The sequence below is a fragment of the Muscardinus avellanarius genome (genome assembly GCF_963383645.1).
Source record: "Muscardinus avellanarius genome assembly, chromosome: 13".
NCBI lineage: Eukaryota > Metazoa > Chordata > Mammalia > Rodentia > Gliridae > Muscardinus > Muscardinus avellanarius.
This window is the reverse complement of record NC_137799.1, coordinates 75426513-75449897: the sequence shown is the minus strand read 5'-3', so window position 1 is coordinate 75449897 and position 23385 is coordinate 75426513. Positions and strand designations below refer to the sequence as shown.

At 41.1% G+C, this 23385-nt stretch overlaps 1 protein-coding gene across 22 annotated transcripts in view; it reads left to right on the top strand.

Moving 5' to 3' along the window:
* Positions 1–23385, top strand: part of TRPM3 (transient receptor potential cation channel subfamily M member 3) — a gene marked incomplete at both ends in the record, with an annotated part of 906375 nt that overhangs the window by 699263 nt on the left and 183727 nt on the right. For all 22 annotated transcript variants that reach the window (XM_080708373.1, XM_080708370.1, XM_080708385.1 and 19 more), the window contains one exon: positions 4097–4220. In XM_080708373.1, coding sequence (XP_080564499.1) covers positions 4097–4220 — 124 coding nt within the window. The remainder of the gene's footprint in view (positions 1–4096; positions 4221–23385) is intronic.

Sequence of the window (23385 nt, the reverse complement as noted above, 5' to 3'; positions counted from 1 at the left end):
GGGAGTTAAATTTCTCTGTCGTCTAGTTTCTAACAGGGGTTGCTAAAGCCAACAAGTGCTATTGTTACTTCACTCTCCAAACAGACCTCAACATGAAATAGAGACACCAAGAAAAATAATGAAGATTTTGGCAGTGACTTAACCTGCCTCGGGTCAACAATAAAGACTGAACGAGTATGCACAGATTTTACTGAAAACCACCCTTCCATAGAGCATTTGACAGGAGCAAAATGTGATGGTGGTATACAGAGAAAACAGGCTCTGGCCAGGTGCCAACATCTAAAAGAAGCACCTGGCACATAGTTGGTGCCAAATAAATGTAGAGTGACCACTGTATCCAAAGGAAATGGTAGTTTGGATTCTATATACAAACAAGTAATATTGGAAATATTTATGAGTCATTAGATTATCACTTTTAAAGACAATGGTGGTTCTTACCATAATTTGCTGCTAAAAATAGGATTCAAAACAAGGCAGGTGGGGCTGTTCACCACTGAACGGTTAAAAAAAATTGCTGCTTCGCACTGTCTCATCTGAATAGAACTACCTTATGGGGTTGTCTGTCTCCATGATGGCCATCCATCATCCCTTCTTGGTGCAGTCATGCCTTTCTTCTCTCAGGAGATGGAATGTATTCTTGAATCTGGGCTTCTCTCAGTCACTTGCCTGGTCAATCAAATGCCAGGAAATGACATTTTGACAGTTCTGAGGCTAAGTCATAAGAAACTTTGCAGTTTCTGTCTGTATTCTTTGAATATTGTCTCTTTAAGGAGAGGCCAGCTTCTATGGAACAGTGCTAGCCAGTCCACAATTCTCTCAGCTACTTTAGGCCAGGTACCAGATTTAGAGGTAAAGAAACAGGCTTCAACGTTCCAACCCCAGTGTAAGACACATGCAGAAAAATTAAGGACTCAAACATATAGTCTCATGTGAGCTCTTGTAGGCTTCTTTGACCATTTCAACCAATCCAGCTGAGGCCCCAGATATGATGCAGCAGCAGAGAAAGTCATCCCCACTGTGCCCTGTCTGATCCACAAAATAATCAACACAATAAATAAACGCTGTTTTGTCCCTCTAGGTTTTAGAGTGTGTTACCTATTAATCGATGGCCAGGATATATGTAAGACAACAGAGTGCCCGATACGTGTGAGCTTCTAGATGCTAGAACTGCGTATTGCTCGTCCCTCAACCCCTAACACAGTTCCTGGCACATAGTAGGAATCAGTATGGTTTGTTGAATAAATGACTCAGTAAATAAATGTGTAGATGTCTAGCTGGTATGTATGCAAAACTCTACTACAATTAAAGTTTCCTAAATATAAGTATTTCCATTTCTCAAGTGAAATAAAGAATCGGTGGTCTCCAACCTGTCTGAAGTGGGACAGTTACGTCTTCAACCTTAAACCTCTGGGCTTCCTAAGTCTGCAGAGTACTGTCAATCTCAGGAGAAAATTCTGCATCATGTACAAAGGACACAACCACAGATTAGTCTACTTAACAAAAAGGGATCTATCAGTGACTCTTTCCTAAAAAGCATCACATCATTTGAATAAAACAAATGCCTGTTTGGACTTGCTATGTGCCGTGGACTTTTGGAACCTTTTTACAAAAATGAACTCATCTAACATTCATAAGTCTTTGAGACAAGTACAATTTTTATCTTACATACACAAATGAGCCAACATGAAGTCAAATAACTTGCAACCAGATCACACAGCGAGCTGGTGATGGCTTGGATCCAGACAGCCTGTCCTGATGGCTGCAGTACTTTCATTAACAATCCCGTCCTGCCTCTCTGGGAAGAAGCCTGTTGTAACTTGTGGCCCCAAAGCTATAGCATTGGAAAGGACATGGTAACTTTCACCAAGAGGAGGAGAAAGGGAATGGGAATGCAAGGGCAGAGAGAGGAGGAGGGGTGAGGGATGTCATTACTTGAGACCTCAGTCGAGACGTGTCACTTTCTGTGTCCTTTAGTAATTTATTTTGGCTGCAAACAAATGATAACATTTCATTTTGCCTAAGAGAATTAGGGATTCCATGGGAAATGATGTCTTTTAAGTATCAAATTGTGGTGTTAACCATGTTGTATTTATATAAGTAAAATTTTCTCATATTGTGTCTGAAAAAACTAACAGATTCTCTCTCAGGGTCACAGAAAGGGCTCCTCTCCTCGAAAGCCATTAATTAACCTGAGATTAGCTCCAAGAGTCTCGCTGAAGTCAAAATGCATTTTCTAATTTTTAGATCTACAAACGAAAATCTGATATTTCAGATAATTAAATTTATCTGGAGAAAAGTGTTTCTGCATGTGGGCTATAGTACCAGCACTTGAATGCAATGCTAATTGCAAACTGTGGGGAGTTTTGTTGGTTATCCTGAGCCCTAGATAAATATTGACCTATTTTAAATTACTCCGTGACTTATCTAAAAAGCTTCAGATCATAAGTACAGCATTTAAATGGAGGGATAAATTCCAGTGTATAGAGATTTCCTTCATTTAAGTGATTAGACTTTCTATCACAAAACCGTCTAATTTGAGGTATACCAAAAATAACCTTGATACATATGGAGCCACAAATTAACAGTTTCCATAAATAAGAGCACTTTGTCAAGAACCAAGTCCCAAAACTGAAATTTTACATAATACTATGACTATGTTTTGATGTCAAGAAATTTTCAATCACTATTCTACTGCCATAAAAAGAAATCTAAAATGGGCTTACCTCTAATTTGACTAGTGACTAAATATTGTGGTCAAACTTTTTAAAATCACACCAGTGTTGTATGAAGAAAAGTAGGAAGAACTAGAAAAACAATCATTTCAAGAAAGCCCTGCTGGGTATGGTGGCACACATTTATAATCCCAGTACTTGAGGAGCTGAGACAAGAGGATCACAGGTTTGTGGCCAGACTCAGCAACTTAGTGAGGCCCTCTGTAACTTAATGAAATGCTGTTTCAAGATAAAATTATATATATATATATATATATATATATATATATATATATGCAATATATAAATTGTAAAATATTATGTGAATGATGGTAATTTTGCTGCTGATACCTGAGAGCAGTTTGATCCACCTGATTTTGAATAGTCTTTGTTAGTGAGTTTTCAGTCCCCACCATTTGAAATCTGGTAGAGAAAGCTTTTTTGTTTTTCCAGGCTAGTGAGAGAGGAGTTAAAAATTAGTTGTGACTGGTCTACATTCAAGATAGAATTGTACATTGATCGGATATGCTGCATCTCCCCTGATTTCATTTATTTTTATAGAAAAGCTATCTTTTAGTAATGTAGCCAATATGATACTTTTTTATGAATCAGACTCCTTTTCACTGCAACAGAGCAGAAACTTGGCATAAAATAGTGATGACTTGAACCAGAAGCCAACTACCGCTGACATGCCATTTTAGAGGAAACATAATTCCCACTTCTGCTAATTGATGCCCCCAAATCCATCACTAAGATATAACCTTTTCATAATTAGAGATAGATGGTGTTGTCCCTCAGAGGGAACACAACAAATTCTGACCAAGCTGCAGATGATTAATTGAAGGCATTTTTTTAAATGATAGAATTTGAGGAACGGGGTGGTAAGTGCATGCCGTATTGAAAAAAGGGGGGAAGAGCAACAACAAAAGACACCCTAAATTTATCTTCTTACTTTCCTTTTAGATTCTGAGGGTTTATTTTTAAGTATGCTTCTTTTAAAATTATCACAGTTGAAATAACTATTGTGAGAAAAATGCAAAACAACACCATGCCACGTAAAGTAAATCTTTATAATGCTTTCTTCTGTTCTATATTTTTATTGCACGCGAGGGTGGCTATGATGAACAATGCTATATTGAATGCTAAAATACTACAAAATAGCTAGAAGAGAGAATTTTGAACATTATCACAGGAAATCATAAATCCATGAGATTCTAGACGTGCTAAATACTTTGGTTTGATTATTATACAATGTATCATGTATTAACACATCACACTGTGTCCTATAATTGTATAATTACATGTCAATCAAAATAAATGTTTAAAAAGGAGCGTGTACTGAGTAGGAGCTGGGTTGACCTGTTTGACATTGGTTCCCATTGCAGACTTATAAACGAATCTTTGAGGGACCAGCTCTTGGTGACTATACAGAAGACCTTCACCTACACTCGAACCCAAGCCCAGCACCTATTCATCATCCTCATGGAGTGCATGAAAAAGAAGGAATTGGTATGTAATTCCCCATGGGTGGCCGAGGCCCTCTTCATATATCCAACTGTTTTCTTGAATCACATACTATTTTCTCTTTCTGGCTGAGATCCAGTAGTCCCCCTGCTCCTAAGGAGCTAAGACACAGCTTTTTCTACCTTGAATTTAATGATGCATGTACAGCAGGTTTTTAGCATGATTTCCTTTAACGTGCAGCTGCGTACTCCTGATTGCCTCAGCCAAATGAGTTGAGAAAAAAAAAAAAATAGGTTTCCTCCTAGGAAATGCCGGAGCTGATTCTCTTAGGTTTGGAGTTTCACTTTCCTTGGGATTGGTGAATCAGTATGGGTTTTGTGGCTAAGGTCTTTAGTGACACAGCACCGAGACCCATACACTAATCTGCACCAGTGAAAAATGCAGAAATGTACCCAAGAAATGCTAGGAACATCTGTATATGGTTTCTGAAGCATCCTCCAACAGCTACTGGAATATTTCTTACATTAGAGAAAAAGTGTCTTAAAATGTAGTATAGTAAGTAACCCTCTGCTAGAGTAGACAGAGGTAATAGGAGCTAACATTTTACAAACATTTGCTAGATGCCAGGCAGGGAGTTAATCTTTACATCTAGTAACTCATTTGATCTTTGTCCTGATGAGGGAGATACAGTTATTGCCTTCACTGTGAAGACAAAGAAATTCAGACACACTCCAGTACTAAATGAGGAGCGAGGGCTCAAAACCATCTCTGAGGGAAATATTTTTATTCAGAAACAGTCTCATTGAAACCAATGTTGTGAAGTGCCTAGTCTGCATAGATTACTATCCAGTCTCAGCAAGCAGAGACTATTCTCAACCATCAGGTGAGGCTGTTGACAGAGGTGGCAAGACTTTTAGACCAAGAAGCATTGACATTAGACAGGAGGGTCTGCAAAAGCATCCACACTGCCTCTGTGCGAAGCCTTCCAGCAGCCTCCAGGCTTGAACAAAAAGAGAGGACCTGAGGACTGGGAGTCACATCTACTCCATGAGTATTCATAACCTCAGGTACACAGCCCAGCCATCATATAGAGAGAGCAAGGGAACAGTTAGGGTGTGTGTCCAGGGCTGCTGCCACGGCATCACTATGCAATGTGTCGTGATTGAAATAACACACGGTGCCCTATAAGTACATACAAGTATGTGTCCTCCATCTCTGGCGGTGACACTCTGGCAGTATCCACGCCCCCCACCATCCCGAATGTGGTCAGCTCACAGCATTTCAGCTCACCTGCTTATTTTGCCTAAGATGGTGCCTGAAACTTGAGTCTCCACAAGCCACAGTTTGGATCTTCTGGATACTGATGATTTCCCAGTGCTGAGGCCAAAGCACATGGGCTTTCTTCTTACACAGGGGCAGAGGAGGGAACTGGGGCATCGCTCACAGGTTAGGAGAGGTTCACACCGCCACAAAGAGCCAAGCTAGGACTGCCTCGCTACGGAGTATAGTCCACTCCCTGGGCTACAGAGCACAGCACAGGAACAAGGAAGCTCTGAACAGTAGAAGTCCTCTTCTTTCATATATCCATCATGTTTCCTTCCATTCTCTTTACAACCTGCATGGGACACAGTACTCTGAGGTCAATCTAACCATTGCCAAGTTCAGCAAGGAGTATAACTCTATAGCTAGGTGACATCTTTCTTCTGCCAGCACTCAAAAGACCTGCACATTTAGTTTTTGGAAAAAGGGCCTCTGGAAAAATCTGCCTTGATAGGTCCTTATGGTGTCCCTGTGGCTGAGGCAGTCCTCCAGAGCTACTGATGTTCTTTCTACTCAACTCAGGCATACAGTTCTTGAAGAAATTAACTTTTCCTCTGTTTACTCAAAAACTGTCACCAGATATATTCCCCCCAAAATAAAACAACCTGTGAGCTAATATTTTTCATACAAAAGAAAAGGTCAAACCGTTCCCAACAGCATATTAATTTAGGAACAAATTAACTGATTTAAGGGTTAGGAACTTAATGTCCCCCCCCCACTCCACCTCTTATTCTCCAAAAGTTGTCTGGCCATAAAGATTAAGGCCAGTGAAAGAGGACCAAGTAGCCACATATGCACCTTGAGGCTGATTCATGCAGAAAAACCACAGAGTTCTTCCTTCTGAGGATGGTGCCTGCTCCTTCTCTCTGCGGCTACCTCCCCAATCACCACTGCCAACCCACCAGCCCCAGTGAGAGCAGGAAATTCCCTCCCTGCAGCCCATGAGGACTGGTTGGGCTCAGCCTTGTGAGCCCCTGGTACATGTCGCTCTTAGCAGCTGAGGTGCTGAGAGCAGTGGTCCAGCTGCCAGCTCTCCACCTTTCCTTTCTGGGTCAGTGATTCCTGCTGTGCTGTCCTCCCTGCCAGCTGCTGGACCTCCACAGATCCACGGCTCTTCATCTTTCCAGCATCTGCCAGTCACATCTGGGAATCATATCTCTGCACAATGCTGATGTTACTCCCAAATCCAAGGCTTCAAAATCCACTCCTCCCTCCAAACACAGCTGCCCTGCCTGCTCCCCTCCCACAGCTTCATTGATGTTCAACCTGAGCCAGGCGTGATGGTGCACACTTGTAATCACGGTACTTGGGAGGCTGAGACGGGAGGATCACAGGTTCACAGCCAGCCTCAGCAACGTAGTGAGGCCCTCTGCAACATAAAATAGAGCTGTGGTGTTGCTCAGAGGTAGAATACTCCTGGGCTCAATCTCCAGTACCAGAAATAAACAAACAAACAAACAAACAAACAAAAAATACTGAAAAAAAAGCCTGAATGCCAGACTTCTCCATAATTAGGATCAAATGACTTGGATAAAATTTAGGGATGAAAGGTTTGAATAATCTATGTGGCAGTATGTTTAAAATTGTAGTTTTTGCCCCCCTGGATCTTGAGGGTCCCCACTATGTATTTCTTTTCTTCCTCTCCTGGATTCTCTCACCTGTCTAGTCTTCTGCTTTCATAAGCCCCACACTTCTTTGAGCCCCTCCAAAGCCAAGTCATTTGATCTTAATTCACGGAGACTGTTACAATTCTTGCGTCCCTCTTGAGTTGACAGCTGCTCCTGTACCTGCAGTGGTTCTAAACCTCTGTATTCTTTTCAAGCTTTAAGCCATACCACCTTCCCTCATTCTTTTTCTACATCTTAAATACTAACCCTGGGTTGTTTCGCTTTTTCAATTCAGGGCATATTTTTTCACTGTATTTGTGGTTTCCTTTGATAAACAGAAATTCTCAAACTTACTGTGATTAAATTTATCAGTCTTTTTGTTTCATACTTTCCCCTTTTGTTTAATAAACTCTCCCCCACTCTAATATCAATATATCCCTCTATATTTTCACATGAAAATATATCTAATTTCACCTTTTGCATAAAATGTACACTCCCCCTTGAATTGACTTTTGCATATGATACGAATGAAATAAGGTCCATATGAATGAAATGCTATATGGTCCATTCTTCTATCACGGAATGCTGGCTCCCTCGTTTCCCTCTACACCTAAGTCTTTCTGACTTTTCTAATTAGTACCGCTTTATAATGAACCCTGACATAAGGTGGGGCAAATCGCCCTTTAGTTCTTCTTTCTCAGGATTACCAATCCCCAGAACAACAACAGCAACAAATCCAGCATTACCAGCCGTTTTAGCTCCCTGCTCATGCATAAATGTTAAAGCCAGCGTGCCAAACGGCACGTTCCCTATGAGATGGGGACTGAAACTGCACTGGTGTTCTTCCCCTCGTGTTCAGCAGAAGACCCAGTACTGAAAAAACTCCAGGCCTATATGAACTTAAGCTCCCCTTCCTCTCCCTCCACTCCAGGAGAGAGCACGGAGACGGGTGCTTTTCCCTTCTCTCTGGTAAGAGGAGCAGCAGCGCCCTTCTTCTTCCAGGATCATTCTCCAGGTGGCTGCACATCCCATCGCTCTGCACCGCCTGTGATCTTGCCCTAAAATTGGCATTGTTTTGAACCGTGGCCCTCTTTGTCCCTCCCTCTGCGTCGGTTCTACGACCCTGTGCCTTCCGCTGGGCCTTCGGCTGCCGTCTCTCTTCTTTTCCTTGACCTTCTCGATGCTTTCATCCACAAACATCAACAACTACCTACAGCTTTGTTCTCAGTCCTTTTTTCCCTCCCTTTGTCGTTTTTTAGAGAATTAAAAATGCTCCACCATAGGACAGTGTATCAATTTCTCCTTGAAATTCTGTCAGATTTTCCCTTTATATATTTTGATCTTATATTACCGGGTTCATAAACTTAAAACTAGCTCTATGGCACCCGTGAGCTATCTTTCTATCATTACCAATCTTTCTTATTTTCAATAAACCTTTTGCCCAGCATCAGCTCACCCGATATGAACACACTCAGGTCAGCTTCTTTTCTCCCTTTCTTGCATAAGTAAGTTTCCATGCTTTTTCTTTCTTTCTACCTTTACTGTATCGTATGTGTTATGTGGGTTTCTTGAAAATGATACATGGCTTTGACTTGTTTGGTTTGATTTATTTGGGGAGAATTTTTGGTTGGATTTTTAGAATTTTTGTTTTTGTTTTGTTTTTTAATTGAATCCAGGGATATGTCTACCTTCAAGCTACACCACCATCCTATTATTATTATTAATATTAATATTATTTTGAAACAAGGTCTCATTAAGTTGCTGAGGCTGTCCCTACGTTGCTAAGGCTGGCCTTGAATCTCTGATCCTCCTATCTCTGCCTCCCAAGTACTGGGATTACAACCATGTACCACTTTATCCTGCTTAGCTTTTTTTTTAATATCATATTAGAGGCTCTATTTTTTGTTTTTTGGCGGTACTAGGGGTGGAATCCAGGGGCATTCTACCTCTGAACTATACCCTCAGCCCAATTTTTTATTATTTACTTATTTATTGGGGCAGAACTGGGGTTGGAACCCAGGGACATTCTACTTGAGCTATGCCCCAGCCTTATTTTTTATTCTTTATTTCAAAACAGGGTCTCACTGAGTTGCAAAGGGCCTCATTAAGTAGCTGAGGCTGTCCGTGAACCCAGATCCTCCTGTCTCAGCCTCCCAAGTACTGGGATTACAAGCGTACGCCACCATACCTGGCTTTATTTTTATTTTAAAACAGGCTCTCACTGAGTTGTAATGGGCCTCACTAAGTAGCTGAGGCTGTCCTCGAACTGTGATCCTCCTGTCTCAATCCCAAATGCTGGGATTACAAGCATGGGCCACCATGCCTGGCTTAGAGGCTCTATTTTTTAATGATAAATTTAGATTATTCTCATGTATTTTATCCTGAATAACATTTTTACATTTTATTCATTCATTAAAATACTCTTACCTTTTAAGTCTCATTTAAGTATTTCACTATTGGACCCATTTTTCTTGGTAATATCATACACCTCCTGCATACTACAATAGTGACCTCTTTGGAAATTAATCACAGAACTGAATCATTGGCTCTAAGCATTTTCCCCCAGTCTCTATAACCATAATTGCAATTGGCAGCTGCATATTTCATTTGGTTTTTCTCATTGTTACTTAGAAAAAAATTATGTCTGGAAACAATCGATCTCTCCAACCCTCACCTCTGCCGTGCTCCCCTTCCAGTTCCCATTCCACTTCCTCCATGGCGAGCCCTTTGCCTCTTCATATTCTCTTCCTACACTACCACCCATTGCCAAGTCATCCTGATTTCCTCTGGGCTATGCCTCGCATATTTGCCTCTCCTACTTTGATGCTAATAACCACCATTCTTGTGTTTCTTCACTGGGACCACTTCAGGTAGGATGGTTTCCTCCCTGACCTGAGGAAGGAAAACCTTGTTTCCCAGCCTCCCACACACTGCTCCAGGCTTGGTCTTTGGGGGCCCAGTGATGATTTCATCTCTCCATCTCTCCAGTAGCTTCAAGGATGTTCTTTTGCTACTGACTAGCATCCAAATTATCTAATATAGCTTTTGAGGGGCTTTAGGCCAAATTAAACCTGGAACTCCATTCCCACACTCTTTATGGTTTCCCTTTACCTAAATCCTGCTCTCTAGTCAAATAATTGAGGCTTTCCAAATCCCTGCAGCATCCTTTATCTGAAGAATCATCCTTTTCTGCTGCTATTTCCACTGGCTCAATCACAAGCAGCCTTAAGCATCCAAATGTAATATCTTAGAATTGCTCACTATGAATTTCAACTTAAAAGTAGACAGTGTCTACATTTTCTGGTTTCCTGGTTGCCAGATCTAAGCTGCTCATTGGTCGATGTCATCATGCACTATTGTTTACACGGGGCTCTAACACAGCTTAGGTGTGTAACCTTTGCTAGGATCAGACTCATAACAACCTGGATTAGCTAGTAACTATGTGTGTGTGTGTGTGTGTGTGTGTGTGTGTGTGTGTGTGTGTGTGTTACTCGGGATGGAACCCAGGAGCATTCTACCACCAAACAACATCCCTAGTTCTATTTTGTATCCTTTATTTTGAAAAAGCGTCTCACTGAGTTGCAGTGGACCTCACTAAGTAGCTGAGGCTGTCCACAAACCGCGATCCTCCTGTCTCAGCCTCCCAAATGCTGGGATTACAAGTGTGCACCACCACGCCTGGCTACTAGTAACTATTTTAAATGAGACACCTGGCACCCGCTGGCAGGAAAAAAAAATACTTCAATAATTTCTCCATCAACACCTGGAAAAAATAGATTTTATTCATTATACTTCTCTTACACAAATGAAATGTTCATATTCCAGATTTTCTCCCATAAAGTAAAAGGTAAAGCCATGCTTAATTATGTTGGCAGATAAAAATTAAATATAACACAGACAATTTTGTACTCACTGCCGTCTCCAAGATGAATTGCTTATATTACTCTACTAGGAGATGGAGGAGAAATCTGAATTTTATTCTTTTTATCTCATAATTTAGATCACTTTGCAGTCTTTCTACCATATTATATGAGTTTTTGGCAAATTGTCTCAAGAAAAATAATAACTAAGTTGTTCTTTATTACTTCTTAACCCTACCTCGTTATTTCTAAAATAAGGCAGTTATCCAATGGTGTTTTTTTTTTTTTAGCTTGATGTTGTGTATTGAGAACTATTAGAGCACTCATGATCTAGGTGTAAAAAGCAAGGGGAACTCTTTCTAATCTCAATTTGTGATGAAATTAACTTAAAATCCCAATCTCTTGACTGATTTTTGGGAGTGTTTGTAATATATTCCACAGCCTTTACAGGATGTTAACAGGGGCCTCTGCTAAAGCTGGTTCTCACAATAATGATTCTAAAATCAAGAAGCAAACATTTCACCAAGAATAGTAAGTGCCCTTGTTCAGTCTGTCAATTCAGGATACACTGCAAAAAAATAAAATCAACTGATTTTTACTTAAACCTCTTAAATTAAGGGGCTTCCTAGAATCACTGGTTTAGTCCATTTGGGCTGCAAAATACCAGAAAGTGGGTAGCTTATAAATAACAGAAATTTATTGCCCAAAATTTGGGAGGCAGTAAGTCAAGACCAAGAAGCCAGCAGACATGGCGTCTGGCGAAGGCTTTCTCATAGATGGCGGCTTCTTGCTGCATTTTCACATGGTAGGAGGGCAAGCCAGCTCCTTCAGGCCTCCTTTATAAAGACAGTCATTCATTCAGAATAAGGAAGTCTTCATGAACTAACCACTTGCCAATGCTTTGCCTTTTAACACCATCACCTTGATGACTAAGATTCAACATATGAATTGGGGTCGGGAAGAGACGATTATTCAGATCATAGCAATCGTGTAGACGGCTGCCAATAGACATGGAAAAAAAGTAATTTTGGAGGAGTTAAAGAGACTTGGTGTCTACCTTTACTTAAAACCTAATGGACACACAACCTAGAAGATAAACTATAGGCTAAGTCACTGTCGTGCCTTAGCGTCTGACTCTGTGCACCTCCTTATCATCACATTCTTCCTTGGCTAGAGCAGCTTAAAGCAAGGAAAAGCCAAGGATATATACAATGTGCTTATGGGATAAATGGAATCGAAGACGTTAGATCATCGCTCCTGTGTTCGTTTTAATAAAGTCTTTGTAGTGGTTAACGGTGGCAACCTCTTTTCTCTCCTAAACTACTTCCCTGTAAATTCCGTTTACACTTTGTCTTCTATTGCCTTGTCATTGCTTACAATTCATTTTCTCTTTGCATCATTTGTTCTTCTTACCCTCCTCCATTAACAAATTTTCAAAGATCAATTCTTGGCTTTTTTCCTTTTCATTCACCGTTACGACGTCTGCTGCCATTTTAATTGAGACAACTCCCAAACGTGCAGACACCTAGCTTTGTCTTTATCCAAGCCTCTGCATCTCCAAATTCCACACTCATTTACACACTCATTTACACACTCATTCTGCCTAGCCTATGCTATTCCTGTCCTATATTGACCCCCTTAATCAAATATTCATCCATCAACCCATTCTACACACTGCAGCGATTGGCAAACTTTTCTATAAAAGGGCAGGTAGTAAGGTTTTGTGTGCCAGATTATACCCTTTGTAATATAGTTTTCTCTGTTAATATTTTTTTTGAAATACTGGGGAATGAACCCAGAGGTGTTCTACCTTCTAGCTACACCGCCAGCTCCATTTTTTATTCTATATTTTGAACCAGTGCCTCACTAAGTAGCTGAGACTGGCCGAGAACCTGAGATTCTCCTGGTCTTATCTTCCTGTTTATGTATTTGTAAATAACACTTTTAAATGTAAAAGCTATTCTAAACTTACTGGCCATAGATAAAATGACCATGAACAGAGCTGGGCATGGTGGTGCACACTTGTAATCCCAGTACGTGGGAGGATAAGACAAGAGGATCGCAGGTTCGTGGCCAGCCTCAGCTACTTAGTGAGACCCTCTGCAACTTAGTGCGACCCTGTTTCAAAATAAAGAATAAACGATAGGGCTGGAGGTATAGCTCAGAGGTAGAATGTCCCTGGGCTCAATCACCAGTTCCAAAAAAAAGAAGAAAAAAAGACCATGAATAGAACTCAAACCACAGGTGCAGATTTGCTGGACCCTTATTAACCTGATGCCAGATACTGCTTTCTGACACAGAGCCATCATAGCACTCATTTAAATATGAAGTATAATGTTTTGTCCACAATTCTGTCTTAAATTCCTTCTTTATGGACCCTTTATAATAACCAAACTGATCTCCTGGCATATTTTACTTCCTACTTCCCTGCATTTGTCCTAATTTATAGCATTCTCTTTAGCCATATTCAAACTACCAGACTTACACACAAATATGTGTGTGTGCAGACATACATGTGTGCTCATGAACACACATGCCTGGATAAACCCTGTGGTTTATCATTTATGGATTCATGTACATCTCTAACTCTCCAGGTAAGCGCTCAAGAGCCAGACGTGTATCTGATTCATTATCAGTTTCTCTTGTCCTCATCCATGCCCAATTGTGCTCAGCACCAAGGCATAAATGTAGCAGATACTCAATCCTTTAATGGATGAGTGAGGGAATGAATAAATTCAGATGAATATGCATTAGTGAGAATGATAGATATTCAGTGTCCATAAATCTCATGGACGTTTCTACTAACAGTAGCATGTCTCCTCGGGGCATTACGGACTCACTTTATGGCCTTAGATTTGGTCCGGGCACATCTGCTTAAGCTGTTGGTCCTCTGAGAGGCAACCTGATCTGGCCATTGGGAGGAGCAAAGTCTAAAAGGAGACAAACCTGGATTTCAGTTCTGGCTTCACTCAAGTGGCTCAACCTATGGTAGCCCCCAAAACCTCAGCTTTTAGTAAATGATAACAGTGTCTGTGTGTTCTAGGATCCACCACACCTAGAATCTCCCCCTTTTGCATCCAAACTATACTTTGATATTTTCTGGCCCCAGCAAGACAAGCATTAATACATAATAGACTAAAACTGGTGTCTACCTCCTACCAAGTAGGAAGCTAAGAAGTACGCAGATGTTACCCGGCTCCCTATTCTCTGTATAAGGCTCCCGGGCTCCAGAGCTGATGAGACCCCCTTAGACACTGGACAGGACAACAGAAGCCTGTTGTCTGCACCTTTACAAGTAATGTTCGGGAAGCCTGACTTCACCAGATTCCAAGGAAAAAACAATTTTTTTTTTTTTTTTTTGCAGTACTAGAGGTGGAACTGGAACCCAGGGACATTCTACCTTCAAGCTATACTCCCAGCCCTATTTTTTATTCTTTATTTTGCAGTAAGGTCTCCCAAATGCTAGGATTACAAGCATGCTCCACCACGCTTGGCTGAGATGTCTTTTTTTTATGGGAGCATATTTGAGGCCTATCCTGGCATCCAAACACAACTCCTATAACATTTAGGGGCAACTCTCTACCTATCCTTTCATAGATAAATAAAAGCCAAACAAGCATGACTTCTAAATAAAGAGGTTTCACCTCCTTTAAAAAGATAGGCTTCCCATATCTAAAAAAGAACCACAAGTCCAAGATGTTTCTTGGTTAGAAAAGTAGATGCTTGCCAGACTCAGTCTCATGAGAAGGGCACAGTTAGGGTCACCTGGCAGAGTGGGGTCGCAGCACCATGCAGGAGATATTCGTGAGGAAGGTCAATACCCTGCCAGGCTGGGTAGTTGGAAGAGTTCAGAGTTTCAGCCCGTGTAAAGAATGTTAGCAAAGCATATGGCTCTCAGAAGCACTCAGCTGTTATCACTTCAGTTATTCTACAAGTAACTTAACGGGTCAATCAGAATATAGGCACAGATGTCTCCTTTTCCTGGTATTTCTTCCAGTCGCAGTTAACATAATCAATGAGTCATATGTTGATACCAGTGGCTGGTATTTGACCCCCACTAGCATCTCATCTTATTGAACAAGAGCACAGTCAAGAGGAAACAGATAACATCACAGATGGTAAGAAGGAGCAAGCCAATGCCAACACTTCAGAAAAAACAATGACTGAATGACAAATGGCCACAGCTGGAGATCTGACCAGGGGTCCTTTAATCATGGTACCACTGACAAGGAAATTCGATCACCTCTATTGCATTCACCATTTCAACAATTAGAATTATGACCAATAGTATTCCACCCCAGCTCTAGATTTCTATGGGTCCATGCGATTTCTAAAACACTTTTCAATAATGTACCTATGTAAGCATAGTTTGAAGATGTAACATTATTATTTGACAATGTTTCCCATATAAGTATATCAAATATGTCTAATTTATTTAATATTATATCTTCCAGATGCTAGTTCAAAGTCAAACAATTTAGAAATTGATTTGAGAAAGTTTGTTAAACAAGGGCATAAAACTCTTGACCAAAAATATAATCATAGATCACTGTAAAGTAACCATTATTTATTTAACCTGTGACAAAATATTTCAAAGGCAAAAGCCACAAGGTTGTGGGAAAGATTCCCACTATTAAATAGAGACCAGTCAGTGATTAAAAGACCTAATAAAGCTCAATTTCCTATTAAAAACAAATCAATTTTCCAAAAATATCTTGTTGTTTTGACACAGGGAATCAAATTCTAATTGTGTATACATTTTCAATATTAATCCTGAATTCTTAGAAAAACTTACAGTTCCATTCTAATTTTAGAGAGCATGATCACATATAAAATTCCTTTTTCAAAGTCATCTCACCTTCCTACAACCTCATGACCACTCAGCTTTATCTATAATCCCTTCAATTCTGAAACAACCTGTGAACAACCTCCAAACTAGAAAAATCACTCTTTTCTTCAATGATAATAAAAACACACACCTTTCCTACCTGATATCTTCACATAACAAAAGATATCTTTCCTTCCTCACAGAAGCTGGTATTCCTAGTTTTAATTACCATGTATTAGAAGTTTTTTAGGCCGGGTGTGGTGTCGCATGCTTGTAATCCCAGCATTCAGGAGACCGGAGGATTATGGTTCACAGACAGCCTCAGATACTTAGTGAGGCCCTTTGCAACTCAGTGAGGCCCTGTTTCAAAAATTTAAAAAACTGAACACTAGGGCTGGAAGTGTATTTCGGAGGTACAGTGCCCCTGAGTTTCATCTCCAGTACCGCAGCGGGGGAGGGGGGAAAAAGTTTTTAACGCCTAGTAAATTTCTAGTAGAAACCTAGGAAGCAAAAATTTGAACAAAAAAATTGATTTATTACAGCATTTTGTAGATAGATACTGTTTAATTTATTCATAATCAAACATTAAATTGTGAGGCTAGCCCTATGTTTGGGCCTAGATAAATAGCCATGAAAATGGCAGACACATGGAGTTCAATTCAACCGTTTATCTATTTGCAGATATTAACAGAGGCAATAGTGAGGAGACAGTCCTCTGCTTCTTGTAGTGCCTAACACAATTGCTAATGTCTGCATTTTCCTATACCATGATAGTGTGTCTTTGTTTCTCCCGTGATGCTTCATGAGGAAAAGGGCTATCCCTATCTTGGCTGTCATTGTATCTGTCACATGAGGAACATGTTACACTGGCCCTTCCTGTCTGGCCTTGTCCGGTCTCTGCCTACCAGACCATCACTGGCACTAAGAGCCCCACCTTGTGTCTCTGCCATCCCCCAGCACCCCAGGGAAGAGCCTGGCCTGCAGCAGCCCCTGGCTCCTCCAAGGGAAGGCACCAACTCAGTACTCTATCAGGATAGGAAACAAGTTCAAAGACTTGTTACTTACAGCCGGGCATAGTGGTGCATGCTTGTATTCCCCGCACTTGGGAGGCGGAGACAGGAGGATCGCGCAGGTTCGAAGCCAGCCATGCTGGCTTAAGAGACCCTGTTTCCAAAAATAAAAAAATAGGTCTGGGAGTATAGCCCAAGGTAGAAGGGCTTCCAGAAACCCCAGTATCACCAAAAAAAAAAAAAGACTGTTACTTACAGATCTCTGACAAGGAGGATGTAACAAGTCAGGAGGGTTTCCTCCATCCGGTGGCCTAGGGGACAACAATGAAGAGTCAGGCAGAAAAAGAGAGGATACACAACAACCAACAATATATATATCTTAAGAAACAAAATCCAAAACTTAAAGTGAGCAACAAATATGCCACGTAGGGTAACTTTGTTGCTCAATTTAAGAAGATACAATGGGTTTTAAAGGAAGCAGGGAAAACTGGGAAGTTAGTTTGCTACCCAGGAGGGATGCCTTAAAGTTCCTGTCTCTGGCCACCGGCTTGAGCCACCGGGTGAGGTGTAGACCAGGAGGCTGCTTTCAGTATGAGAAAATTTAATGTCTATTCAAAAAGGGTGCCAAGGTGTGATGGCACAAGCTGGTAATCCCAGTAATTGGGAGGCTGAGACGGGACGATTACAGGTTGGCAGCCGGTTTCAACTGTGAAGCCCCCCACAACTTCTTAGTGAGACTCTGTTTCGAAATAAAAGATAAAAAAATAGGGCTGGTAACCCAGAGGTAGAATGCCCCTGGGTTCAATTCTCAGTACAGAAAAAAAAAAAGGTGCCCAAACAACAAAAATTATGAGCAGATACTACAAAGAGCACAAAACAAGGATGTTCTTCACTTAAAACTATTTTCCAAGCTGGTTGTAGTGATGCCTATAACTCAGTACTTGGAGGCTGAGACAGAGACAGGAGGATCACAGGTTCAAGGCTGTCACAATAATGAGACAATAAAAGGGGCTGGAAGTATAACTCTGTGGCAGAACACCCTCTAGGTTCAATCACCAGTACGAGAGAGAGAGAGAGAGAGAGAGAGAGAGAGAGAGAGAGAGAGAGAGAGAGAGAGAGAGAAAGAGAGAGAGAGAGAGAGAAGGAAAGGTGGAAGGAAGGAAGGAAGGAAGGAAGGGAATGTTTTCCAGCATACAGTGGGTTACTGATTAATTTTTGGAGGTTCTGGAACTCTTTTAGATAACTAAAATAACACTGTTTTAGTGATAGAATAAGGTAGACACAGGCCTGAGAGTCCTTTGCTGGCCTCCAATCCCAAATCTGCCCAAATACATAACAGGAGCCAAGCATGGTGGCACACAGCTGAGGACCTCAGCAACTTAGCAAAGCCATTGCAAAATAGAAAATTTTTAAAAATAGGACTGTGGTACAGTTCAAAGGTAGAGTGTTCCTGGGTTCAATCCCCACTACCATCATAAAAAGAAAAAGGAAAAAACAGTACAACTTAATTAAGATACAGATGCCTTATTTTTACACTCTGAAAAGGTGAAATAACAATATCCAAAGTGTGGGATTAAGTGTAAGAACTAATTTTATGTATACAGGTAACATAATGAGAATTTGATATTTTTATTTTAACTGACGATGATGGTGATGTCTATATAGCACTTCATGTTGAAAAAAGATCATTTCTACATTATCTTATTTGATACTAAAATTGACCTGAGGGCTTCAATATTAATATGTCCGTTTTACCAAGGGAAACCAAGACCCAGAGACATTAAGTAGCAGATCCATGTTCAGTTAGTCAGCTAGCAGCAGCCTTGGCCCTGAGCCTTGAGCATATCTGCAAAGCCTTCTGCAAATCTTGGGCTCTTCCCATCTTATTGCAGCTGAGTCCATATTCTAAATGCCAGGTATGACTCGTTAAAATCACTTTAAAGCAAGAGCTCATTTACTCTCCGTCCCTGGCAAAATCTGAACAAATATTTACTAGACTTTGCGATTCCTGGAAAGAAAAGACTCCCTTATTGGCTGGTATTCTTGGAATGCCCTCTGCCCCCATGTACCAGGAATTGTGAGCAGTGTTCAGATCATCCTATGATCTAGCAAAGTATTCACCACAATTTGAAAAGGATTTGAAAGAAATGTCATGTACCTGATTCCTTGCCAGGACAGCCACTAGTAACCTTTCGTGTCAGGCTGGTGTAGACTGCAGGACAGTGCCCGTGATGGCACCCCTTTTTTCATTTGAGCTGTGCAACAATGGAGCAAGAATTATGCCCACTTTGAGCTACCCAGAACAATGAAATGGATTGGGGAAGATACAGAAGTAAGCAGCAAGTGTCCATCCGGTTTCCATCTCTCTGTCCAGGCTGCAGGGTCCCTCTTATCACCAGCAAGAATACACAGAAGTAGGAGATGTTATAGATGAGCAAATAAGGCGACCTGAGGGGATGGGAGAGGGAAAGAGGGAAATTCTCTAATGTTCATGATGTACATTAACAAGCATATCAAAGTCAATCACTAAGCCAAACAGGAGAAGGAGGGACAGGGAGGGAAAGGGGCGGGAATTGGGTAAGGGCTAATCGTATGCTTCCACCATCTTATATCCCATTAAGATGTATGACTATAATGCACCAATAAAAAGTTAAAGAAAATACACAGAAGTCCAATGCCTCTGACCTTTGTCAGCCACAGTCATCAGCCTCTCATGATAGACCAAGCACCTGTTTTATTGATGTGTTACTCATGGTAATCCCCAAGCTGAAAGATGCTCAGAGATTTGTCCAAACCTGTATAGCTTCAGGCAGCAAAGACACAAGTCTTGGGCTTACATAAACTAATAACATTCACAATAATTATATTATTTTTCTAATGATCAAAATGTTTAGTTGTAGAAACCTAGTAAATAAAAAGAACACATAGAAATTTAAACAAGCATGCCTATAATTTTGGTTAATTTTCCATTTCTGGATTTTTTCATGTAATGATAGACATAATGTTTTTGGTTTGTTTGTTTATTTTCGTAGTACTGGGGGTGGAACCCAGGGACATTCTACCTCCAAGCTATACCCCAGCCCTTTTTTTTTATTATTTATTTGCGGTACTGGAGATGGAACCCAGGGGAATTCTACCTCTGAGCTGCACCCCCAGCCCTATTTTTTATTCTTTACTTTGAAACAGGGTCTCACTGAGTTGCAAAGGGCCTCTCTAAGTAGCTGAGGCTGTCCACAAACTGCGATACTCCTGTCTCAGCCTCCCAAAATGCTGGGATTACAAGCATGCTCCACCACAGCCCAGCAGGCATAATGATTTTTCTATGTTATTAATATGTAATTTTAATGAATAAGTAGTAGGTTATACTTGTTCAAAATTTTTTTCTAATTTTAAAAATCAGAAATGCATGAAGACTTCAAAAAACTAAAGGAGTCCTGTGCAGACTTGAGTCATACATGTTTAATTGGACATTTCTCCGTAAGGAACCCAATAAAATTTTGGGTCAGTAGTTAAAGATATGGGACTAGAGACTCCCAGGAACCAGGGGGCATGCTCACAAAAGGACTGTCTTGCCGGGGTTCTTATTTTATTTTTCTTTCACTAATTTGAGCTATCAGCTCACAAAGAATACATAATAAATGTCAGACTTCTAGAAATAATCATCCCTCTGTCCTCTGAATCCAAATACCACTTTTTCTCCTGTGAAGCTCCATAGTGCCAACCACAGCAGGTAACATTTACCCGGCCCCAGACACAACTCGACGACACCCCAGGTGTGGCCTCACGTAATCCTTGGAATAATCTCACCGTGCTAGAGTGATCGCATGTCTTGTTTGCAGGAGACAGTCCAGTTGGCCCAGCATGATCATTAAGAGCACCTCTTCTACTTTCAAAAGTATGCTGACTTGAATGATAAATTCCATTATCCCCCTGAGTACACCCGCATGTCACAGATGAGAAAGCCAAGGGGCGCTAAAATCCCCAGAATTACCAGCTGAGGGACAAATGCGGATTTGAACCCAAGTGGAGTAAGTGCCAGGACACGCTCTCTGAGTCCTGTGTTATTATGAATACTGCAAAGTGGCATGTAACTGCTTGAGGAGAGCCGGGCCTTATGCCTTCTGGGATCCCCTAAAAGTCCTAACACAATACTTTTCCACATAATTGATATTCGATTAACAAAATGAGTAAGAATAAAGAGTTGTTTCCTAATCTCACATTAGACAATAATATTGTAAGGTGTCCCGTCTTCATTTTTATAGCCCTGTAGATCTTTGATGGATTCCCCAGATACGCAAAAGAAAAACACCGACTCCCCAATATTTTTATTTGAATTCTGCAGGTGAGATGCAAGCCCTTGAATCTTTGTTCAGCTATTAACACACTGGGCTCTGTAATCACCAGTCTGGATTCTACAGTCCTACTCCAGGGTTTACTCCAGACACGAATTTTTCTTTTCTACACATGCCAGTGTTTTTCCTTCAGAAAGTAGAGCAACGATTCTTAGCCTACAATCCATGAACAACTCAAAGGCCTTAGGAAGTTCTGTGAACACTCTGAAAATATGTGCAAAGATTTTGAGTATACACTTCATGGGGAAGAATGCACACAATTCTCAGATTCCCCAAGGTATTGATAACTCCCAAAGAGTTAGCCACAGCATTAGGGCCCTTTCCATGATGGCAAATAAGGAACACAGAAGCTATAAATGCTCCTTAAAATCCTCCTAGTCTCCAGTGGGGCACAGCTGGATATAATGTTCAATGAGAATTTTTCAAGCATATGAACCTTCAGATTTCTCATAAAGGGATTTTGTAGAGGTAATCTATCCCATACTAATCAATCATGCATTTCAGGAAATCAGCCTATACATACGCTATGATCCAATGATATATTTAAGAATCACAATCTATTTACTTATAAAACAATGTAATTAACTGAGCAAATTTTTTATTTGTTATAAAGAGCCTGAGAACAAGACAACAAAAAAAATGTAGTAGGAAAGAAAAACAAAAAAGATTGCTATCCCCTTATTTGAGGATTTGCATACGAATTGAAAACTTCCAATAGGCAAAGTTTTAGAACCTGATCCCTCCTTTAAATCATTGCCCCCAAGAGACCCCCAAAATTTTCTTTTGATAACCTGAGAGGACTCCCCATCTCCCGCCTCCACCAACTTCATTCCTCCACCACAAAGGCGCTTCCTTTGGGAATCTTGTGTTCCCAGACGACTTACCATGGCATTGCTGGGTTCATACTTATGAGCAGGACTTACAGCTTTTGACCTCTATAAAGTATGTGAACTTTCAACAGAGGACATATGTTGATCCAAAAGAACTATTGATTTGAGTCCAAGGTAGTGCGACAAAGAGAAGGGGGAAAGGCAGGTGAGAAAGGTTAGGAAGGGCGCAGACGCCACAAAGAGGAGGTCTTCTGAGACATCGCCCGCTGGTACTCATGCTCACACACAAACCATTCCCACGCTCCACACATTTGTACACAACATGGAGATGCCCAGAAAAAAAAAAATGAGCACTGACCACAAAGTCTGGGCTAATCTGCTTCTGCTTAAAATTTATTTCAGTCCCATAACCCTTTCTCGGTAACTCTTTACTCGACTAAAGGCCACAGGACCAACATTTGAGAATCACTGCTCCAGGATAGATATTTCCCAGTTTCTTGCCTTCTTCCACTGCCAGTTTCACAATATTTGCTCAAATCTATAAACTTCATTCTGTGTTCAGCCCATAGTGATGTTTTTAATGGATGGAGAGTCAAGGGGAACAAGGCAGAAGGAGCCAGACAGGCCGTTTATAATGTAGAGATTGTCTATAAACCGAGTGTCTGAAAAAGCAAATGCCTGCCACTTTCCTTTCCATGCTAATCAGTGCATATCAGATACTCCCTATCACTCAAACTCATCCCCCTCGCTTCTTCTGTATCAATATTTATACTGCTTTCTGTTCCAGGTGATGCTAAGTAATTGAATGTGTGCGTCAAAGTCCACGGTTTCGTCCAAGGCCATTGGCTTGACATCGGTCCCATGCTGCTGACTTTTGTGTGTGTGTGTGTGGTACTGGGGGTGGAACCCAGAGGCTTTCTACCTCCAGGCTATACTCCCAGACCTATTTTATATTTTTGTTTGGAAACAGGGTCTCACTAAGTAGCTGAGGCTGGCTTCAAACCTGCGCGATCCTCCTGTCTCAGCCTCCCAAGCGCGGGGATTACAAGCGTGCACCACCACACCTGGCTTGTGCTGCTGACTTTATCATTCTCCCAATTTATTATCAGCCTTCACCAAACCCAAACGCTGATCTGAAAAAAGTCTCTCGATCAGGGAGAAAACAAGCACACACACTCCCTGAAGACTCTGGCTGCCACCACAGCCTCTCTCTCCCTTCTCTTTGGGTTTTATCTGTGTCACTTGGCCATCTTCTCCCCTGAATGGAACCCAGACATTTTGCCCCCTTTGCATGAAACAGTTTATCCCACTGGTGCAATAGCGCCTGCCTGTAACCCCATTCTTAGGAGGCTGAGACAGGAGGACTATAAGTTGGAGGGCAACCTGGCCAACTTAGGAAGATC